The sequence below is a fragment of the Pollicipes pollicipes genome, unplaced genomic scaffold (assembly GCF_011947565.3).
Source record: "Pollicipes pollicipes isolate AB1234 unplaced genomic scaffold, Ppol_2.1 Scaffold_3447;HRSCAF=4054_pilon_pilon_pilon, whole genome shotgun sequence".
Classification (NCBI taxonomy): domain Eukaryota; kingdom Metazoa; phylum Arthropoda; class Thecostraca; order Pollicipedomorpha; family Pollicipedidae; genus Pollicipes; species Pollicipes pollicipes.
The window spans coordinates 35,257,166-35,278,897 of record NW_023596297.1 but is presented as its reverse complement, the minus strand read 5'-3'; the positions used below and the strand labels follow the sequence as shown (position 1 = coordinate 35,278,897).

General features: G+C 54.9%; 2 protein-coding genes across 2 annotated transcripts in view; one reads left to right on the top strand and one right to left on the bottom strand.

The window, feature by feature from the left end:
- The first annotated feature begins 7,282 nt into the window (after window positions 1-7,282).
- Window positions 7,283-9,930, top strand: LOC119092499 (uncharacterized). Its single transcript, XM_037215461.1, has 3 exons — window positions 7,283-7,440; window positions 8,966-9,368; window positions 9,892-9,930. Exons 2-3 carry the CDS (start codon window positions 8,985-8,987, stop codon window positions 9,928-9,930), a joined length of 423 nt encoding a protein of 140 aa, XP_037071356.1. The 5' UTR covers window positions 7,283-7,440; window positions 8,966-8,984.
- A 1,652-nt stretch (window positions 9,931-11,582) lies between these two features.
- The window catches only part of LOC119091945 (endosome/lysosome-associated apoptosis and autophagy regulator family member 2), a 30,327-nt gene continuing 20,177 nt past the window's right edge, over window positions 11,583-21,732 (bottom strand). Inside the window, exons 10-18 of the mRNA XM_037214875.1 lie at window positions 18,641-18,892; window positions 17,738-17,970; window positions 16,158-16,305; window positions 15,001-15,209; window positions 14,376-14,561; window positions 13,801-13,936; window positions 13,438-13,559; window positions 13,010-13,157; window positions 11,583-12,707 (exon numbers count right to left, since the gene is read on the bottom strand). Of these exons, the coding sequence (XP_037070770.1) occupies window positions 12,654-12,707; window positions 13,010-13,157; window positions 13,438-13,559; window positions 13,801-13,936; window positions 14,376-14,561; window positions 15,001-15,209; window positions 16,158-16,305; window positions 17,738-17,970; window positions 18,641-18,892 (1,488 nt within the window). The 3' untranslated portion in view covers window positions 11,583-12,653. The remainder of the gene's footprint in view (window positions 12,708-13,009; window positions 13,158-13,437; window positions 13,560-13,800; window positions 13,937-14,375; window positions 14,562-15,000; window positions 15,210-16,157; window positions 16,306-17,737; window positions 17,971-18,640; window positions 18,893-21,732) is intronic.

Sequence of the window (21,732 nt, the reverse complement as noted above, 5' to 3'; positions counted from 1 at the left end):
CCCCCTGCCGCCGCACAGGGCGTCACTCCACACACTTAACGCTGTTGAAGAATGCCTGCATTAAGAGGTAAGCGGACGTCCAGCCGTCCACTCACGGAGAGTTGGTGGGAAGCACGCAGAGTGGTGGGCCTCACAGTGGCGGGTATCCGTGAGACCTCACAGAGCCTCACAGCGGCGGGCATCGGACGTCCAGCCGTCCACTCGCGGGAAGCTGGTGGGAAGCACGCAGAGTGGCGGGCCTCACAGTGGCGGGTATCCGTGAGACCTCACAGAGCCTCACAGCGGCGGGCATCGGATGTCCAGCCGTCCACTCGCGGGAAGCTGGTGGGAAGCACGCAGAGTGGTGGGCCTCACAGTGGCGGGTATCCGTGAGACCTCACAGAGCCTCACAGCGGCGGGCATCGGATGTCCAGCCGTCCACTCGCGGGAAGCTGGTGGGAAGCACGCAGAGTGGCGGGCCTCACAGTGGCGGGTATCCGTGAGACCTCACAGAGCCTCACAGCGGCGGGTATCCGTGAGACCTCACAGAGCCTCACAGTGGCGGGTATCCGTGAGACCTCACAGAGCCCTCACAGTGGCGGGTATCCGTGAGACCTCACAGAGCCTCACAGCGGCGGGTATCCGTGAGACCTCACAGAGCCTCACAGTGGCGGGTATCCGTGAGACCTCACAGGGCCTCACAGCGGCGGGTATCCGTGAGACCTCACAGAGCCTCACAGTGGCGGGTATCCGTGAGACTTCACAGAGCCTCACAGTGGCGGGTATCCGTGAGACCTCACAGAGCCTCACAGTGGCGGGTATCCGTGAGACCTCACAGAGCCTCACAGCGGCGGGTATCCGTGAGACCTCACAGAGTCTCACAGTGGCGGGTATCCGTGAGACCTCACAGAGCCTCACAGCGGCGGGTATCCGTGAGACCTCACAGAGCCTCACAGCGGCGGGTATCGGACGGAACAAAGGAGTGCGGAGCGGGGCAGGATTGATGGATCGGATCTGGACTCGTCCCCGTCGGCGGCTCTTGCTCCGATACTAAAGGACATTTCACCGTCGTAAAACTCGTCTTATTTTGCAGACCGCCAGACCGAGGAGGGCGTAAAGCCTTCATACGGCCGTAAAGTGGCATGGCCCGCCCGTTGTCACAAGAACAGTGTAGCATCATTAGCGATGGATTTTCCATAATATGGCGGGCAATCACAAATCCCGACGGGATAAATGATATAAATGGTCACCATCTGCCGATTTTGTGCTGCAGTCATAAACTGCATAGGCGATGCAAGACGTGGGGAGGGGTCCATCTCTTTGTTTCCGCATTAATGATATATGGCCCGGCGCAGGCTGGGTATCAATTCACGTTACTTCAGGGTGCTGATCATGCATTCTGCGGTAGAGGCTTTCCCATGTTGTGTTCCTTCCCAGCTTTTTTGTGTCTAATTCAAGATGCATTTTGGTATCTTACATACTTTTGCTAACATATGACAGCATTAGATACATCGCCGCGGCAGTAACGTATTGACCAATAGGATCACACGTTAGAAGTTACAAAGTACACACATCACGCTAACTGCAAAGCCAAACACGGAACGTGCCCGTACTCAAACCACGGCGCACGGAAATTCTTCTGTCTGTCGCCAGCGACGCTGAGAAGCTGTCGCTTTTGCGCGGGTCTCGTCTCCGGCGCGCCATCTTGGTCGCCAGGCGCAGATCGTGTCATCACGTCTTCAGGACCCTCCGGTTAATGGCGCTTACCGAGTCCCAGGCACCGTGAACGGAGCGCAAACAGACCTGATGAAAGGCAAACACGGTCTCCCACAGCTCAGCGTCCAGGGATTGAGCGGTTCGACACTGTCAACAGGTCTGCCGCCGACCGTCGAGTGTTGAAACAAAAACAGCCGGGCGGCTCAAGGAAAACAACGTGCGTCTGAAGCTGAAAGAAAAGTAATTACAAGCTGAGCTTGGATCAGCAAAGCGCCAGGAAACGTGGCGTCTGTGATACGACGAATTTATTGACAAACTTGGCGATGGGGGAAAATTTGAGGACGACAGAAGACAAAAAGAATGCAACTTGTTTTGTTGCATCGCAACTGGTGATGCCTAATGAATGCGGCCCCAAGACCACTGGATTACATAGTTACGAAGACTGAAGCAAGTGATGTGTACATAATGCATGCAATTGGGTACCCACAGTTTGATAACACCATCATACATTCGCCGATACAAACTGATTATCGGACGCCGCTATTGATATCATTTTCTTTTCGAGACCTGTTAAACAAAGCCACGTCACAGAAGGCGAAAACCCCAAGAAGCACGCTATGATAAAAAATATCTTCTTCGGGTGCCATGAAACTTTCAATTGCAGCTGGCATGCACCCATGGCACCAAAGGCACCCATGCAGAGGCTGGGTGCCTTTTGACTCATCCACTGCTCATCCATGTCACAAGAAAAGGATAGCGACAATTACGGAAAACACCAGAGTCTTGAAGTCCAATTCCAGAAGAATTTCCCAAAGTACTCCCACATCACGCGGTCAATGCTCTATTCACGGTGAGCATAAGTAGACGAAGTCGAAGTACGAGCGTCCACCTAAGCACAGGTCCGTGGACTGCGCACAATGCATGCGCGATCGTCCTTTCACTTGTCATGGCGAGAAGGCGTGATCTGGCCCCTTGCACCTTTCCCCACTGCACCAGTCCGCTCTGAACGCATATTTCAGGTGAACTTACTCAAGTGGTGTGGTGACGCCGTGACCTTGTTGACGCGCGGCCCATTTGTACTGCAAAACATGCAGCATCCTCACCTTTTTGTGTAATATTTTTGCGACTGTGTAATATGACAACATTTTGCATATTTAACATTTCTTTTTCGGAAACCAGCCAAAAATGTGTCGGAATTGGTCGCATGTCCTTGAAATCGTAAGTCGATACACGATTACAAGGCAGATTTAATGGAGACCGACTGTTCATCTACATTTGCCTGATTGTCTATGTTTGTGCACACTTGTGTACATTGGATACTTCCACGCTTATGGTAGGTCATTGGCACAGCAGCATAATCCATTGATTTGGAGTATTTTATCGGTGGTAAAGACCTGTGTTCGAGTTGATGGTCATATCACATCGACATGAAAATGAAATGTATGAAGTAGGAGCTTTATTCAACTACAAATTATTCAGCAAGTCTACCATTGCTCTGCCCATAAAAGCGTCAGTTATTGGCCACACACGTTTGCAACATCTTCCATCTCATATGTTTGTCCCTGGTCCGTAAGCCAGCGACGTTGGCTGAGGGAACACCTGTGATCGTACAGCCCCGACGCCGTTCACCAATGCGTCCGACAAAGCCTACTTTTGAAATGATGGAAATGGTTTACAGACACCTGTGCCCCGGAAAAATGCGTTCGACAAAAAGTTAGCAAATTGTGTTGTCTGGGCTTAGAGCCGAAAGCAGGCCGGTTGCTGGAGAAGGTATGACAGTCATTTGTTATTAAAATGAATGCATACGTGGTACATTCTGACGCCTTTCAACAATCCTTTAATTTTATAGGACAAAACACGAATCGGACATGTTTGTAGCGCTGAAATGAGTAGCGTGCCTTGGAAAAGAATGTAAAATTTAATTCGCACCTTATTCATTGTAGCAAAAATTCACGACACATCTACGGCAACTTGCTAATATGTTGAATTGAATTGAACAAAAGAGCAGCGAGATTAATGAGAGAAAGGAATTGTCTGCACATGGTAGGACGGTTGCCGTTTATGGGCATTGCTAATTAACTTGGTTGAAGATGTTGTCACATGGCGTCAGCCAAAACTAAAAACCGTGTTATGTTATGTCATTCTAACTCAAATATAATGAACCCCTAGCGCCTAGAACCCACTGCACATCGCGAAACCAGACAGTCCTACTCAGAACGAGATGCATAGGCACAGGATTTATCGGGGCTAACTGCGTAGAAAGCTGCAGCCTTCCTCGACTGCTATGCAACCATTTTCGACCAGTGTTTGCATTTAACACAGCAAGAACTGCATGAGGCTTTGGTTTTAACACAGGTCATTTGGCACGGTTCACGATAGGCGAAGTACGAACGATGGCAGCACTAAAGCCTAAGGTTTAGCGCGGATCACGCTGCTGAGGTTGTCTCGAATTTCAGAGCTCAGCTGCCAGATTTTCTTGGAACCTTTTGACCCATCCCGTGCGACTTCCGGAGCCACCATGAATCCGATGGCCTGAGAGCACCATGGCGACCTCCTCTTAGAGTTTGACATGGGATGACATTGCAGCTGTATCTGATCTCAGAAACTACAGATCTTATTGCCGACAGGGCCGTTACCCTTAGACTCGGAGCACGCATTTGATCCGTCCTTGTGAATACGATGGCCTCGCATCATCATGGCTACTTCCACTCCAAAGTGCATCCATCGGGCGGCATCGCAGCTTTCTCATGAACCACTGGTGCGTTGTCAATATTTGTTTCCTCCAAATTCGTCCTTGCAGGAAGCAATTTTATCAGCCGGTGGGTGTGAGTCTGGTGGTCTCAAATTGGTACGGTATTTTTTCGTCCAGGAGTACCCATGGGATGTCGCTGCTACCGCCTCCGATCTCAGAAAGTAACGATCCCGGTTAAAAAATCCTCACTCGACGCACAGAATGTACTTCTTTCGGCGTGCGTATAAGCGCATTCCACAAGTAAGTTCATTTGAGCTGTTGTGAAATGACTATGCAATGTAGCACGCGCTAATTCTGGCTTGAGAAGAAAATCGCTATCTGGAAGGCTTATTTTGCATACTGCCCGGAAATACGTTTTCGTTTTGACGCCGGTTTGCAAATGGCGAGTGCCACAAGGGTGCAATAGCATTCGATCACCAAATTCATGACACTGCAGAAGAAAGCTCACGAGATCACAACGAGCTTTACAAAGTTGAAGGTGACAGCATCGGCTCCGAATTGAAGCTGCATAGGTGGGTGCGGAATTTCAAGGAGGGCAGAGAGAGCGTGCTTTGTTCGTAGCTAGCATATTTTTTTTCGTACATGCATTTCCTAGCAACCGCTGTCAGCGATGTTAGAAGTAGTGCTGACCGAAATCGTCCAACTATCGATGTTCTGGCATAAATGTTTTGTGCTACGAAATATAAGGAGCGACAAGAAATAGATTAATAATAACGTTTTGTATGTACATGATATCTTCGGGTGGCTCTACAATTAACTTTCAGGAGCAAAGAGCACTATTGCGTTGGAGCAGAAAAGTTTAGATCACTAAAACAACGTTGTCGAACATATATTAGATGATTGTGATGAAAAGGCAGCGAAACGTTCCCAAAGACTTTGGGTTTGCTTCTCTCTTTTGTTTCTAAGCATTCTTTGTAAGAAGTTTGTGCGTGTCACAGTGTCACACAGAGCCGTCCCATGTTCATAAGATCGCTACGTGGTCAAGGGTCTAACCATAGTATTTCGTTGAGGGTATTGACTTCTCGTGCCCTATGAAAGCGCAGCTGAGCACACTAGCGTACACTCCGCCCCCTCCTCCTTCTCCCATTGTCATCTTACTCTCCCATAATGATATGAATCCCTACAATATACGCGAGATAATAATGAAAATCCCGTGAAAATCCCGGAATGTAAGCTTCCTTGAAGAACCTTGAAAAACGCAATGTTTTACTCCCAATTTCTTATTCCCTTTTGCGACACAGTCCTTAGATACCAAAGGAAAACATGAAAGCATAGAAGCCTTAATGTGCTTTGACATGGCAAAGCAACGAGGCCCACTGAAAGGCAAAATGTGCATTTTAACTCGGACTCAGACTCGATTACATTCATTTAGCACATTTAGACTTCATGTTAACGGCACCCCAGGCTGATTAACCCTGTACTCACTCCCAGGGGTATCAATTTTTTAAAAACTATTGGAGGGGGCCGAACCGAATTCCCGACAACCTACACCCCAAATGTTTTCCCCACCGGATTTAGCCCACTTTACTTTGACTACAAGATATATTTTTAATATTTGCCTAACTTATAAGTCTTTAATTCAAGCAGCATTGAAGTCATGCAGGGTTAGATCCAGGGAGCAGGCACTGGACTCATGCATTTTTTTCCGATTGGCGCGCGAAGGTGCCCCTTTAGAGGCCACCTTAGGGCGCCGATGGCGCTCTTCTATGACGGTCACGGGAGACGGCACGAATTTTGGTTGTGGGGAACGGGGACGGGGTTAGCCATGAAGGACTAAGGTTGTCCCCTTATTTCAGAGTTTTTCACTTAAACCTCACAAACCATTGCGTGTCTTACGGCGCTAGGTATGCGGAGTTTATTGCATCGTTTGTCTGCTCAGCTGTTACCATTTTTATCTCGTGCTTAGAGCAACCATGCCTTTTTGTTGTGAGAAAATGGTACCAGACGCCACTTCTCAAAAGCAGCAAAGAAGATAGTCTTCGTGTTATGATCGCCTTTTAACCCCGTTTTTGTATCATTCCATCCAAAAACATTGGGGGCCAAGTCAACATTGGGGGCCCAACTGAACATGGGGGGTGGCAGGACCCTCTCAAAATAATGCAAATCGACACCAGTGCTCTCTTCCCTCCCTTAAAGATTTGGCGAAACTAGAGCTATGATGGGAATATATGACCGCTATAAATTATTAGTCTTTGCACACGTTCCTGGACATCCGTTCTAGAAGCAGCGGGATTAAGGAATGTCTTCAAAAAATGTCCCATATTCCTAGTATATATAATTTTACAGCCTCCATAAAGACCGACACAAAACCGGAATCCCGGATGATCCCACGAGAATACCCACTGCACTGGATCCAAATTGAAGGAGACAGGTCCCGCACCACGTCAAGTGGCGCCTTCCATCATTTCTTGAAACCCCGCCGGCTGTACTCATTTAATGGCCCAGCCATTCAATGAGATGATGCAACGTCATTGACTACAGGCACATTGCCTGTGTAGAAATAGGATGGTATTCCCGACACAGCTATCTGGCAGCAACTATGATGTCATACAAATGTTCCATGGCGTAATCAAATAAGCTTATTTACTAAATATTGGGTTGTTGTGTGGAGCGGTCTTTTGCACTTGAAGTGTTCCAATAGATACAAGGTGTTTTCATCATACCTGATGCTTTTCTCAAATCCCCGAAATGTGGAAAATGCCTGATGATGGCCCATGGTTTTTTATAGGCGCTACATCAGTGGAACCCGCGAAAATAAAAGGAGTGTCTACAACAATAGCGCATTGAAGACAGATAAGTGCTCGAGGAAATGTTGCATTGGCCGAATTGGCCATAGCTAGCTGTGATGTGAGAGATCGGCATATTTCGAGTAAATAGGAGAAATGGAAGGCAATGAAAGCGCTGGCAGCATTGAAAGATTGTGAAGATCATCTTGGCTGTAATGTTTGGTCGTAAATAATCACTTCAGGGATGGCGCGCACCTATGGTAGATGGTAAGCAGGCTTTTGTTCTCTTATTTTTTGCCAAACCATTATGGGTATGCGGGCTTGTATCTGACAGTTGGCAAATTCTGCGTTGACTTTAGAGTTAAGCAGCCTCTTTCTCAATCAGGGTGGCTCTGATACTCTGGAATTTTTATTATTCAGTCAGTGCCAGGATGCTGACCTGCAAAAAAATGTGTATGCTGCAATGTTCAGTGCTCATTGATCCTTTGAGTTTGGCTCCTGTGTATGTCAAGCTCATTGAGGCTAAATGGCACACATTTTTATATAGTTATGCATTTAAGCTATCTGGAGGATCTTCTGGATATTCTGCTGCTTGAAATTGCTTTTACAATATAGTAATATTGTCAAACATCAGCTCTCCACATTTTGAAATTTGTGACAGTCTTGCTCCAAACTTGCCTTTCGTGTGATACAAAAAATAATTTTTTGGCACCATAGTATGCACATTTGGTGAAACAGGTATTGTGTGCAGGCAGCCCAGGATGACTGCTTGACTTATGTGTGGGTGAGGTAGACTGGGGCAGTTATGCATGTGATATAATTGTCTTATCAGATAACATATGCAGGCTTCCATGAATCCCACCTGCACTGGTTTACAGATGAAACTGCAGTTATTCCATCAGAATTGAGTGAAATTCAAGCCTTCTTATTTTGGAATTCAGATTTTTTAGAGTCGGAAACAGCATACCATGCTGTAAGTGGGAGTTTGAATACATTTCTTCATCAATTCACCCCCATTTTCTATGTTTATATGCTGCATTTTTTTGCCCTTTTCTATTAAATGCACTTCATTTTATTTGGGATGTGATTTTGAAACAGTGGGGTTGATTTGGGTTGTGGTGAGAGGTAGGAATTAGAGAGCAAATTGTCTGTGTGGTGTAATAATAGCTGCTTCCATGATGCTATTGTGATTGAAATGTGTAAAATGATGCATGATGCCTTATTGAATTATGACATTGTATTTTGGAAGTGTTGAAACATTAAGACAAGTCAAAGGCACTATTTACCACAGATTAACTTCATGTTTGTGCAACCCATTGCAAGATAATCTTTGGCCACTTGGATCATGAGTAGTTACTTCATGATTTTTCAATATATTTTTGAGTGTGTATTGCTTGAAAAATTTCTCTGCAAAATGTGTTTACTACACAACACACAATCTATGCCACTTATCCAACACAAATCCATTTCTGTCATCCAAGGGAAAAAGCCACAACCATTTCTTCCAGAATGCTGATATTGTGATCATTCAATGGCCTATCCTCCGATGCAACATTTTATAGAAAGCTTGATCAGGTTACTTATGGTCCCTTTGGTTTGCAGATTTGTTTCTCAAGTCCTTCAAGTCCTTAAGTCCTTAAAAATTCAGCTTTTCTGGCTAATGACAAAATAAAAGGCAGCACTATTTGATGAACCAAAATCCATGTGCTGGTCTGGGATGTCATCACACACTAAAGAAGTGGCACCCAGAATCATACACTCTCCACCTCTGCAAAGTGCTTTTCTGTTTCAGATGCAGCGTTTTGCTGGCGATGGGGACGCGCGTCGTCCTGGAGAACATCCGCTATTTCATACAGACCCTGATCCCCCGCGCCGAGACGGGCTCGCCGTGGACTGAGACCGACCTGACCTCGGCCCTGGGTTGGGCCGACTTCTGCCAGGCGGCGGCCGTCTCCGCCCCCGGCTGCCCTGCCGAGCGCGTGCTGGTCGACTTCGTCCGCGTCGTCGCGCGCGGCCGAAGCGACCTGGATGTGGCGCTGCTGCAGCAGGCGCGGCGCGCGCTCCTCTCTCGCCTGCTGCAGAACCCCCGCGTCGGCGATGCGGTGCTGCGCACGGCGCTGGCTGCTCTGCGCCTCTCCGGCGAGCTGGAGACCGTGGTGGCAGAACTGGCGCGCTGCAAGCAGGCGTACCGAGAGGCGGCGGCGGCGCTGCGACGCGCCGGCGGTCGGCGCCACCTGCAGGCGCTCGCCTTCCGCCGCTACCTGGTAGAGGGCGCGCGCGCCGGCCGGCCGGCCAGCTGGCTCCGTGAGAAGGCGGCCGAGCTGGCAGACGGCCCGGAAGGACCACGTATGACTGCCCTTGCCCTCTCCGCCGCCCCGCCCGGCGCCGCCGAGGACGCTGACTTGAATCCGGCAGTGGACGTGGAGGCGACTGTGGACATGGCGCTGGAGCGGCAGCTGGCGGCGGCGCCGGCCGACTGGGCGCAGCACGTGCCAGAGCGGACGCTGCGCCGCCTGGTGGCGCGGCCGACGCTCTGCGCCGCGCTGGAGACCGCCTGCGACCAGTCCGGCGCCGGCGCTGCTGGAGCCGCTGCTGCTGGCCGCCCGGTGCGACCGGTCCGGACGACTGCGCCGGAGGCTGCGGCGGACGCCGGCCGTCACTGGCAGTACGCGCCGCGCCGACTCCGTCTGCCTGGCCGCCCTGCTGCCCTGCTTCCAGCGGACGGACGCCGACGGCGAACTGGACGAGCTGTTGTGACGCCGGCGCTGCGGCGGCGACGCCGCGGAGGTGGTGGTGGGGAGGGGGGTGAAGCCGAGTCTTCGTCAGTCGAGTCTAGTCTTCCCATCAACTAACCCAGAAGTGATATGGGTAGGTGCGTCATGTCAGTTGACAGTGCGCTGATATTTGCTCTACGGTCGCTGCCTTCCCTCAGGTGGCGACATATACGGTGCGCAACTAAGTTTATGTGTATGCTGCCGTGCAGCCGGCCTTCACCTGCGGTTACGGTATGTATGCTGCCGTCGAGCTGGATGGTGGGCTTGTCACTTAACATTTCGGCAGTCATTTGCATTGTGTGAACCGCATTTGGTACGCGTTCATCCGAGGGATGCTGTCCGAAGAGTCTTACCTGCCACTTAACTCATTTTACAGATCGTTTTGTGAAATTCTTGCTGCGGATGTGAAAGCCCAATGTATCATTTTGACACGGATAAATATCAAGAGAACCGCCAATGGAAGTGTCTCACTGACGCTACTTAATATTCCGAAAATAGCTGTGGTAAAAACTAGTTTTACATAAAACCCCATGATGCAACTACGGCGTTGGCATTCTGTTGTGGTTATGACTACGCAAAAATTAACAATAAAATCTTACATAATTTGTCAGCTGTCTATTCCGCGGTCGTTGGAAACCGAGAGACGTGGTTTGCAAAGCACATTCGTTTTTCTTCCCTGGTCGCGGCTTTAGCCGCTATTGCTGCAAAGATACGTCGTCCCTCACGGTCTCCTGAAACAATAAACATCTTTACAACAAAAGACATTTATAGAAAAAACTGGAAGACCTTGATAGAGTAGAAGGTAGCGGAAAAAGACGAACCGAATTGCATCAATATCTCCATTTTGTACATAATAGTGGTTACGGCTGCTGTTTTTGAAGTAATTGGGTTAAGTTACATCATGCCAACGTTATGGTACGTTGTGGAGCAACGCGAGTTGACTGATGCGGGACTTTTCCTGTGGATGGAAGTCGTTGCATCCAATGATCCACGAACCAGTAGCCAGATAATCAAGCGAACCTACATGAACCACCCAGAACAGATCTTCACTAGCCACGTTATCAGGGGCTCCCCCCCCCCTTGGGCGGCAGTACCTCGCACCGATGATCGCCCGTCAATGATGCCCCGTCGGTATTATTTTTGGCTGGGAAACTACTAGCGGCTTGTTTTGTCTCGTGCCTGATTTGCATACCGGTATGGAATACAAGCATATTGTGTAATACATCCACCTGCTTGCTGCGTTTTGATATGCTACTCCAGTTTACCTACTTTCAGCTTACATCACAGAAACAAGAACGCAAGTTGTGCTAGAGGTCAAGCAAGGGCACCACACACCATTTCTCGTGGCAATAATCGCCACGTCGTGCGTCGGCCAGGTGTAGGATAATCGGCCAGGGTAGCAGTCCAATCGAGCCGGTCGATTGTGCAATTTTGACATGCACTGAGCAGAGCAAGCAATCTTTAGACCGTTTTCAGTGTGCCATCTATGGCGGACGGTCCAGCCTTCGGGCGATATTCACGGAGACGGAGACTGGTGGCCGTCTGTACCGCAGACTCGCGACAGAGCCAGGAATTACCAGAAGCCTAAGACGCTCCTGACCACAAGTTGGGGAACACAAACATGTAATATTTATTTTTGAAAGCCATGTATATTTTCGATCACAGTACTTTGGTTTCCAATCCGGTGTCTCCATCTATTGGTTGGTGAATTCAAGCGGCAGACGTTCACACAAGAGTAAAGAAAACAACACTTAAGTGACGTAATTTGTCTTACGCAGCGCCGACAAACGTGCCTGGTACCGCAAAATATGTTCTTCCATGGCACGCTGTTTTCATACGAATTTTCATACGACGTACGTGCTGTCGGAATCTTGCCATAAAGATAGCAGCCGGTGGACAGTTACGCCCCGACCAGAGTTCCTCGGGGCCACCGGCAATGCATGCGCGCGCGCCCGCACAAACCCTCCCCAGTTGGCACTGCAGCGCACACCAACCACCAAACGTAAGCCCCACACCAGTGGACAACTAATCGACGGCTGCTCACCACACTGACCAGATATGACACGTATCACACAGCGACAAGGACGAGAGGTTACGCAAGCGCGCCGGCTCCCGCGCATTCCAAGCAGCAAGCCATCAGTCGGCCTGCGCCTGCCGGGCGTCTCCGCCGGATACGAGACTCGCCGTCATCGACAGCGGCGCGACGGCCGGCGTGTGGGCGCACGCACGAGCCGACGGCGCCGGCTGCCGGTTCGGCCGAGCGGGTCGCGGGCATCGTTCACCGGGCCACGCACAGGAAAGACGAAAGCTCTGAGAGGGAGAGGGCGAAGTGCTCGTATGAGATCACTGACGCTCCCGCGCCGGCTACCACACGGCGCGGCCGACCGAGACAGAGGGACAAGGCCTCTCACGCCCGCGGAACGGGTTGTGAGGCGAACCACGCGCGCGCCACGCTCGGGTTCAACAGCGACGGCTCACCGCCGCCACAGCGCACGCGACGCGTCTCTCGCGCCGCCCGTGCATCAACCTTGTCTCTCAGCCTTACGAACCCAGCCCAGTTCCGTCCGGGCTGCCCGGGCCACTCGTCCCAGCTCCGGGTCACCCTGTCTTGTTCCGGGTCACTCGCGTCTGTGCGGCTGCGGCTGCGGCTGCGGCTGCGGCCGCGTCTCGTGCTCAGCAGCGGCTCGTCGACGTCCCGCGGGCCGTCTACGTCAGCGCCTGGTGCTCTGTCAACTGCATCACCTCCAGCGGGTTCCGGTTCTGGAAACGACAACCGAACTGGTTGAGCGAGCGCGCGGCACCGGCTCGGTGACGCACATCGGTCGAATAGCGCACAGTGCACGCGCTCACACCAAGACGCGCGATGGTAAGTCACGGCCGAGTTTAGTCACAGACACGCGCGGGCGTGTGTGTCAAGGCTCGCTGCAAGCCCATTTCCTTGACATCATGAACGCCTAGGTGTGACTTGCACTCATTGAGTCGGCAGCATTCGGAAAATGTTGATATCTCTCCAGCCGGCAGTCAGAGAGCCCAGAACCGACCGTTTGTCATTTACGACATACCTTGTCGTTATTGGTGAGATGTTTGATGCGGCTGAAGAGTCCGCGGCCAGAGGTGGTGCCACCCTGTTGGACCTGCACGTCATCCTCCTCGCCCTCGTCCAGTGCGCACGACTCGGCAGACGGCAGCACCATGTTACCCTCGCCGTCCCTGCAGAGCAGCGGCGGCTTCAACTCAGCACGGCAGCCAGTCCACACCGACGGACTGGATACAAGAGAGACCGGGTTGAGTGAGGAACTCCGCTGCCTGCGCGGTAGCGGTTGGGAGATGGTTGGCACTATCTTCTATAACGACTGTGAAGTATGTGAGGCACGGAATCAAGGCCCGGTCCTCTTATGCGACCCCCCCCCCCCCCCCCCCGAGCCCCAACCCGTTCCAAGCGTACAGCCAGCTGAGTGTCCGGCCATATCGGGTACAGATAGCTGCTTACTTGTTACTGGCCGACTTCACAAGCTTCATATACTTGTACTCGAGCTTTTGATTTTTCTTGTAGTAGTGGCAGAGCAGAAGGAAGAAGCACAGCGCGAACGATACGGCGCCGACTATGGTAACCTGCAGCAAACACACGGCGCCTCAGCTCCCTGCGCGGCCCGGCTGTGGCGATAGCCGCCTTCGTCACCGCCCTGAGAACGCATCACTGCACCACCGCTGTGACATCACACCTCCACATCCCACCAGCGCTCGGACAAAGTGGCAATCGGGAGGCCCCAGACCGCCACCACCCCTCATCTGAACGGCGACGAGCGGGAGAATGCAGAGCGGAGCGGGCACCCTTGCCGCCCGCCAGCCTGACCTGGATGGTGAACGGCAGGTGCGTGGAGCAGGCCACCTTCCTGGTCTGCACCGAGATGTCGTCCGGACCGACACAGTGTTTAGGCGGCAGGTAGTGCAGTCGCTGCTCGCCGCCCTCGCACTCTCCCTTCACCACTCTGCCGGCGCAGGACGGGGGCGGCTGTGAGCACACCGCGTCCGAGCGAGACTCGCAGGGGCGCGTGGAGCGTCACGCCGCATGGTGTGATGTGACGCGTCACACGACATGCGCCACGTCGCTGGCATCCAGACGCTCCTGTTCACACCGATAACGCTCGCAGCATGAGGCAGTCATCTCTGGGCTAGCTGTGGACGCACGGAGCTCTGAAGGCCACGGACTCGCCACAGCCTGACGGGAGTCGCCGCAGCGGAAGCTGCACGAATTACGCTTGACTCGGTGTACACCACACCAGCTGGCACTGAAAGGAAACGCGCCACACGCCACAACGGCGACACGTCCGCCGGTCCAGCCTTCCTTCCCTCCTTCCAGACAGGTGACCAGCAGCCCGCCGCCAGGCCCCGAAGCAGAGCCCGCCGGTGGCCGCGCCGCAGACTCACACGTAGTCCTTCTCGAGGCAGGCGGGGCCGGCCAGCGCTGTCTCCCAGAGGAAGTGGAAGTTGCAGCCGTCGCAGGTGCCGTCCGGACAGCGGGCCGGCAGGCGGACGGTGCCGTTGCCCGGCTGGTCAGCGTTGTAGCGCACTGTGACCGTGGCCGTCCGGCCGCTCGGGCACGCCCTCGTCGCCCTGGAGGGGTGCGCGGAGTCAGCCGGGGCGGCAGCGGGGTGGGGGGTTGGGGGACGGCGAAGATTGAGTTAATCGGGGATGTTGACGGCACAGTGCTGCTCTCTCCTGCTGCGTTCTCTTTCCATATCCCGCGGATCCGCTGGTGGCTATCACAGAGACGTTCCAAACGTGATGGTACGGACGTCAACGTGGGGACGCTTGCGTTGGAACATTTCATCTGAGGACGACGGTGGAAGAAAGACGGCTGGTGGCCAGACGCATGCTAACCCTCTTCAGCTGAAGCAAGTTGCGCTGAGCACCACTGCACACGCGTTCGCCTCTCAAGCACAGCATCGCGCACGCCTGCAACTCCTGCCCCAGCACACCACACGACAAGCCGCCGACGGCCGCGCGTCCCGGCCGGCCCAGACGCCAGTCTGCGACGCTGTGGCCCACTCACGACGGCGAGGTGAAGAAGAAATGGAGGTCGAGCGCGCCGGTGGCCTGCGGCAGGAACTCGGGGTAGACGGCCATGTCGCCCAGGGTCGGCTCGGCCGTCACGCCCAGCAGGTGGTCGGCCAGGCTCACCGACTGGGTAGCGTACGACTGGCGCGAGCCGTCTTCGCCGCGGGCTGGTACCACCGTGCTCCGGCACAGAAACGACTGCACCTGCTCGGGGAGGGCGTAGTTAGAGGGGGGGGGGGGGGGGGGGTAGAGGTGGTTCGAGGGGAGATTACATGGACGGTTATAGGGGGCAGCGATGGTGAGGGACGGCGCAGGGTTGTGAGGGGAGCGAGTGGACCTGCCCGGAGAGGGGCGGCTAGAGGTAAGTGGTGAGGGTGGTGGTAAGCTGGGCTAGCACAGGGTTGTCAGGGGAGGCGACTGCACCTGATCGGAGAGGGGGCGGTTAGACGGGATAGTTGGAGGGGGAGTTGGAGGGAACGGCGATGTTGAGGGACGGCACGAGGTTGTCTGGGGAGGCGAGGAAGACGTGGTAGTGACTGCGCCTGTGCCCACAGGCGGTCTTCAGAGGGACGGCGACGAGGAGCCAGGACTCTGTAGCGGCGCGACGCTGGGTCGTCACGGGACACACGGGACGGGAGCTGACGGGCGGCTCAGCAGACAGCCTCGCGACGCAACATCGCACTCAAGCGGCGGTAGGGAGCTAATGTTAGTGGAGGGTGCAGGACGAACAAAGTGCCGGGAGATTTATTTTATTTTACGGGAGATACAGGGATATCAAGAATCAGCGGCCAATGGGTCAAAGGTGACGACGGAGCATGGCTAATACACAAGCCATTACATATTTGGTCCACGTGGATAAGACGCGCGGGAGTGTACTCCTAATCACATCAAGACATCACAAAAGTCCTCAGCCCACGCACACCAATTCACGGCCAGAGCAGAAACACCAGGCAACATTTACTCCACACGCCTGCACGCCGCTTGACAAACCTTTCTAGTGCACCAGCACCACTTAAGAGCACACCCACCGGCAGCGTCGGTCACCCTTTACCGCCACCGCTCTGCCCTGTCCCCCCACCCTCCGCTATCGATCGGTCGCTGTTGACCTGCCGAGCGTCACGCAAGCCCCAGCGCTACCCGCTGCCCACTCACGAGCTTCTCGTCAGCCAGCTGCTCCTCGTGGTAGGAGACGTTGTTGCGGCAGGTGGCGCGCGCGCCGCCGCACAGGCTCATGTTGAACAGGTGGAAATACTGGGTGCCCGAGGCCGTGAAGAGCGTGCTGCCCTCTATCGGGAGCGGTCTGTGGGGAGAGGTGTCACAGCGCGGGGTGCGCACGCCCGTCCAGACGGGTCATCGCGGTAGCAGTCTGCTGGAGCAGGCCTGGCACACGGGTGTAACGTGACAGCTGGCACGGGCTGACACCTCCCATCGCTCCCATCTGGAGGCAGCCATGAACTGTACACCTTCCTCACATGGAAAACTTTCGGATTTTGGTGCAGTTCGCTGTTTGGTTTCGTACCAGCGCCCGACCGACGGAGGTATGGATATTTAACATCGGCGAAGGTTATCCAAAGATGATGTAAGGAATCCGACACGCGAAGAGCATCACATTCGGTTCAATAACACCTGTCCCCTGGCACTCCTCACTCACCGGCACAGCACCGTCACCACCGACCCTTACCAGCACCCTCCGTGGGTCCGAGCAAGCCACCGCTCCCGTCCCCAGCACCGCAGCTCGTGACAGCGTGCCGCCTGCGCCGCGGTTACTCACCGCTCCCGCCCAAGCTCCCCCGTCCCCAGCACCGCAGCTCGTGACAGCGCGCCGCCTGCGCCGCCGTCGCCCACCGCTCCCGCCCAAGCTCTCCCGTCCCCAGCACCGCAGCCCGCGACAGCGCACCGCCTGCGCCGCCGTCGCCCACCGCTCCCGCCCAAGCTCTCCCGTCCCCAGCACCGCAGCTCGTGACAGCGCGCCGCCTGCGCCGCGGTTACTCACCGCTCCCGCCCAAGCTCTCCCGTCCCCAGCACCGCAGCCCGCGACAGCGCACCGCCTACGCCGCCGTCGCCCACCGCTCCCACCCAAGCTCTCCTGTCCCCAGCATCTCAGCTCACAACAGCGCGCCGCCTGCACCGCCGTCGCGCACCGCTCCCACCCAAGCTCTCCTGTCCCTAGCATCTCAGCTCACAACAGCGCGCCGCCTGCACCGCCGTCGCGCACCGCTCCCACCCAAGCTCTCCTGTCCCTAGCATCTCAGCTCACAACAGCGCGCCGCCTGCACCGCCGTCGCGCACCGCTCCCACCCAAGCTCTCCTGTCCCTAGCATCTCAGCTCGCGACAGCGCGCCGCCTGCGCCGCCGTCGCCCACCACTCCCACCCAAGCTTTCCCGTCCCCAGCACCGCAGCCCGCGACAGCGCACCGCCTGCGCCGCCGTCGCCCACCGCTCCCGCCCAAGCTCTCCCGTCCCCAGCACCGCAGCTCGCGACAGCGCGCCACCTGCGCCACCGTCGCTCATCGTTTCCACCTAAGCTCTCCTGTCCCCAGCATCTCAGCTCGCGACAGCGCGCCGCATGCGCCGCCGTCGCCCATCGCTCCCACCCAAGCTCTCCTGTCCCCAGCATCTCAGCTCACGACAGCGCGCCGCATGCGCCGCCGTCGCGCACCGCTCCACCCAAGCTCTCCTGTCCCCAGCATCTCAGCTCGCGACAGCGCGCCGCATGCGCCGCCGTCACCCACCGGTCGAGCCGCGAGAAGTCGAAGGCGCGTCCGCTGACGTTGGCGGTGCAGGCGGTGGTGCAGCGCTCGCCGTCGGCGCTGGAGAGGCCCGGCCCGCACGGCTGGCACGAGGCGCGCCCGTAGCTCAGCGGACCGACCACCACCGTGTCGGCAGGGCACGGCTCGCACCGGCTGGCCGCCACGTCCACGTAGTGCCCGGCCGGGCACGGAATGCAGCTCTGGTCCTGCGTGCCCTGGCGGTGCGCGCACCGTGTCAGTCGGCAGGGCGACGCCGGGCAGGGGGGGGGGGGGCCTGACAGGCGCCACGGGGCACCACGGCGGTGTCGGCCGCGTCGGTGGTGTTCGGATTACGGATTGGATGTGGCAAAGTGGTGGATTTTAGGAATAGCGGGGAATATCCAAGCACAGGCTAGGATAGTGCAGGCGAGCTCGTGTGATGACAGCCTAACACATACGTAGCAGGGCGCGAGTACTGCGGCAGCGCTGCGCGCGTTGGGCATGCAAAAGAACCAGCCATGAGAGAAAAGCTTTTAATTGTCTGAAAACCGAGTTCTCATCGAGAACAAACGAAGAAACATCTCAAACGTTCCGCAACAGCGTGAGGGAACCGTTGCATGTTCAACAGACCAACAACCACGAGGTTCGCCGCTGACCGCAGCGACGACAGCGCCCTCTATATTGCCGGGTACCCTGAACCGAACGACCCACCAGGTACCACCACTGTTCGCCACGCCCGAGACGATTACTCCAGCGTGCGATCCGTTAACAAACGTCAAACATTCGTCACGGCTGTAGCTCACGGACGGACCGCGTGCTTGACGCAGCTCAGCGGACCCAGCTCAGCGCGGCTCACGCGGCGTCCCTCTCACCCGCTCCGAGGCGGTCCGGAGGGCGAGCGCTCACCTTGGGACAGGGCAGGCAGGAGGCGGCGCCGCCATCCATCGTGTTGGTGACATTGATGCTGTAGATGCGCACCATGTCCCTGTCGTAGAGCCTGCTGCTGGCGAGGGCGCTCAGCGCCTCGTCCCAGCTCATCTTCTGGAACACCCAGCTGAACGTGTAGCTGGTGTTGCGCGTGATGGGGTAGGAGAAGCGCTGTCGCTTCTGACGCCCGGTCCACGACTTGACCAGCGACACCTCCGTCGTCGGGGTGGACTGTGGGGCAGGCGGGGAGGGGCAAGGGGTGGGGTCACGGCTTACCGCTGACGGCTGAGACGGCCCAGTGCTCGCCGGCTACCATGGCAACGGGCGCCGGCCGGCCGACAACCCGCCGCCCGCTGCTAAAACAGCCACGCTGTCTCGCGCCACGCCCCGGCCGACACGTGAGCGTGCGGTGATGGCCTGGTCTGGCCTCCATCTCCTCCGGTGGATGGAGGCCAGACCAAACACAACGCGTCACAGTGGCCGCCGCTTGACGCCGAAGGTACTCCAGATTTGACGGAGCCGGGCACATTATTGTTATCATTATTATTATTGCTGCGAGCCTTGGCGAAATCCAGCGAGTGGCTATTCTTACGCCGCGTCAGTACATATCAAAAAGATAAACATAGAACACGCAACACATGCAGATGAGACGTAACGCCAGCGATACACATACGATGTCACAAAACATGAGTGACTTGTGATACAATCAGCACCTGGACGTCACGGCCAGTTGGTCAATTTACGTGAGTTCTATAATGAACGACGTTGCTTTGCCCTTGAACTCATTAAAGTGCTTGCACTGGCGCGAGGCAGCAGGGAGGCGATTCCACGCCGCTAAGGCTCAATAGGGAAGTGCCCTTTTCACGCACCCTAAGCGAGGATGTTTTTTTAGTGCTCGTCTGCAGTACAGTTTCGTCATCGGTGGCTCTGATGTGCCACTGAGATACTTCTGATCGGCGCCTGATCAGGTTACTGATAGCCTGCGGCCCATCAGGCACGCAAATGGCGCGGTGCAAACATGCAGTCGCGATGGGTAACGGTCTCGTCGAAATTGGGTCAATTCAGCTGTTCTCGGGACTTCCATGATGTGATCCCGTCTGCGTGTGCCGGCAACAGTCCTGACCGCGAAGTTAGTGGCCTTTTCCAGGCGCTGGCGCTGAACGGCTGTTGTCGGGGCCCATGCACATAAACAATATCTGATGCGAGGGAAGGCCAGTGACTCAACTGGGGACTTTATTATGGAGCTGGGAAACACTATGCCTAAGCTTGTTAATAACTGTGAGGAAACCAAAACAGCGCTGAGTAGTTTTGGCCGTTTCATGCTGCCAGTTGAGATTTTCATCGATGAGCACCGCTAGTATTTTGATGTACTCTGAAGGAGACAGCTGAAAGTTATCAAAATTCTCGTTCAGCCCGGCGGCTTTGCGGGTGTTGGTGGGTGTGCCAGCAACAATGAATTTAGTTTTTGGTGAGTTGATCTTTATACCATTGTGACGAAACCTACTGAAACGATAGTCAGATCGGACTCAACACACGAACGCAGTTGTGCGAGACCACAGGCAGATGGTGATTCGCGCATTGGCTGCATGTCGTCTGCATATGACACCGGTTTACACGTAGTTGACAACACTGGACGTCGTTGGTAAAGAGGAGGAACATCGGCGGTCCTTCTATGCTGCCCTGAACCACGCCATAAGCGACCTAAAGGCTCCGCCCGTTTCCATCCTTCAGTCTGTCGGCGGTCGGTGAAATAATCCGGAAATCAGTGTGGTGAAATACCGTAGCACTCCAGCTTGGCGAAAAGAGCAGAGCGGTCTACACCATAGAAGGCTTTTGATAGGTCAGTTGCGCTGATGGTGGTGACCATACCAGCGTTCATGTTGTTTATGTGACTGACTATATCGATGACTGCATGCTCGGGGGAGTGGTGAGGACGGTACGCGTATTGTGAGTCATCACAAATGTGGTGACTAGTCACATCTTCTAAAAGCTGAGTACAAACAACCTTCTCCATCAGCTTGCTTACAACACTGAGAACGCTGATCGGCCTGTAATTCGACGGCTCAGACGCCAGTCCCCCTTATGCAGAGGCACGATTGTCGCAAGCTTCCATATGGACTGGACGCTACCAGTGGTGATAGAGTGGTTTACAATGGTGGAACAAACATGGTCAGGGCCAACCACTCCAAAACACTTCCTGAGCACGGATAGGCACACATTGTCCGGACCTACTGCCTTAGAGTTGCTAATGCGGCGCAGCGCGAGACGAGACTAAGCTCCGGCAGGGCGACCGATCTGACGCGGAAAGCGCCACTGACCACCCTTGGCAGCCGCAGAGGCAGGTTCGCGCCGGGTTCGCCGCTCAGGGCGTCGGCAATACGCTGTCCTGCCGTGACGAAGTATTCGTTGAATTTGTCAGTGTCTGTTGGGTCCAGAATGTTGGTGGATTTTGCCAGTTTGTTAGCGATGGCGCATTTCTTCAGCTCGCACCAGGCTTCTTATGTTTCGGTAGAATCGCACCTGAAGAAGTCAGCTTTGGCAGTCCTGAGCCCACTAGTAAACTCTTCTTTTGAGGACGCTGTATTGACGTTTTGCCTCGTCCGTGTTCGTGATGTCACGCGCGCGCCGAGCGGTGTCGCGCCTCGCCTGCAGGTCGTGCAGCTCCCCGCTACCGCTCAACCAGGGACACTCGGGGCGGCGGAAGCTGATCGTCTTGACAGGACAGTGAGCGTTGACAGTGAAGGTTCCGGATGTTCAGGAACTCAGCGTATTTGTCATCGGCAGACGTGGCACTGTAGATGGGCTGCTAGCCAGCCAACGACAGGCCGAGCATTAGATGGTTAAAGACGGTGTTCGTTGCCGATCTGACGGTAATGTGCCGCTGGGTAGTTTTAGCTTTAGGGAAAGGTGCGTCCAGAGAGATGAGGTAGTGATCGCCGATGTGGCATACAATCACTTTGGCGTGATGAGAGGTATCAGGAATGTTGGTTATAATGTGATCGATGAGGGTGGCAATGGCAGCTGGATGGGTGGATTGCCGAACCAGCTGATGAAGTCCCAGGTCGTGCAGC

Excerpts from the sequence above, each read along its gene's own strand:
- LOC119092499 (XM_037215461.1), top strand. The coding sequence starts at position 8,985 with ATGGGGACGCGCGTCGTCCTGGAGAACATCCGCTATTTCATACAGACC. Across the intron at positions 9,369-9,891 it reads GCAAGCAGGCGTACCGAGAG|CGGACGGACGCCGACGGCGA; the intron begins GCGGCGGCGGCG and ends CCCTGCTTCCAG.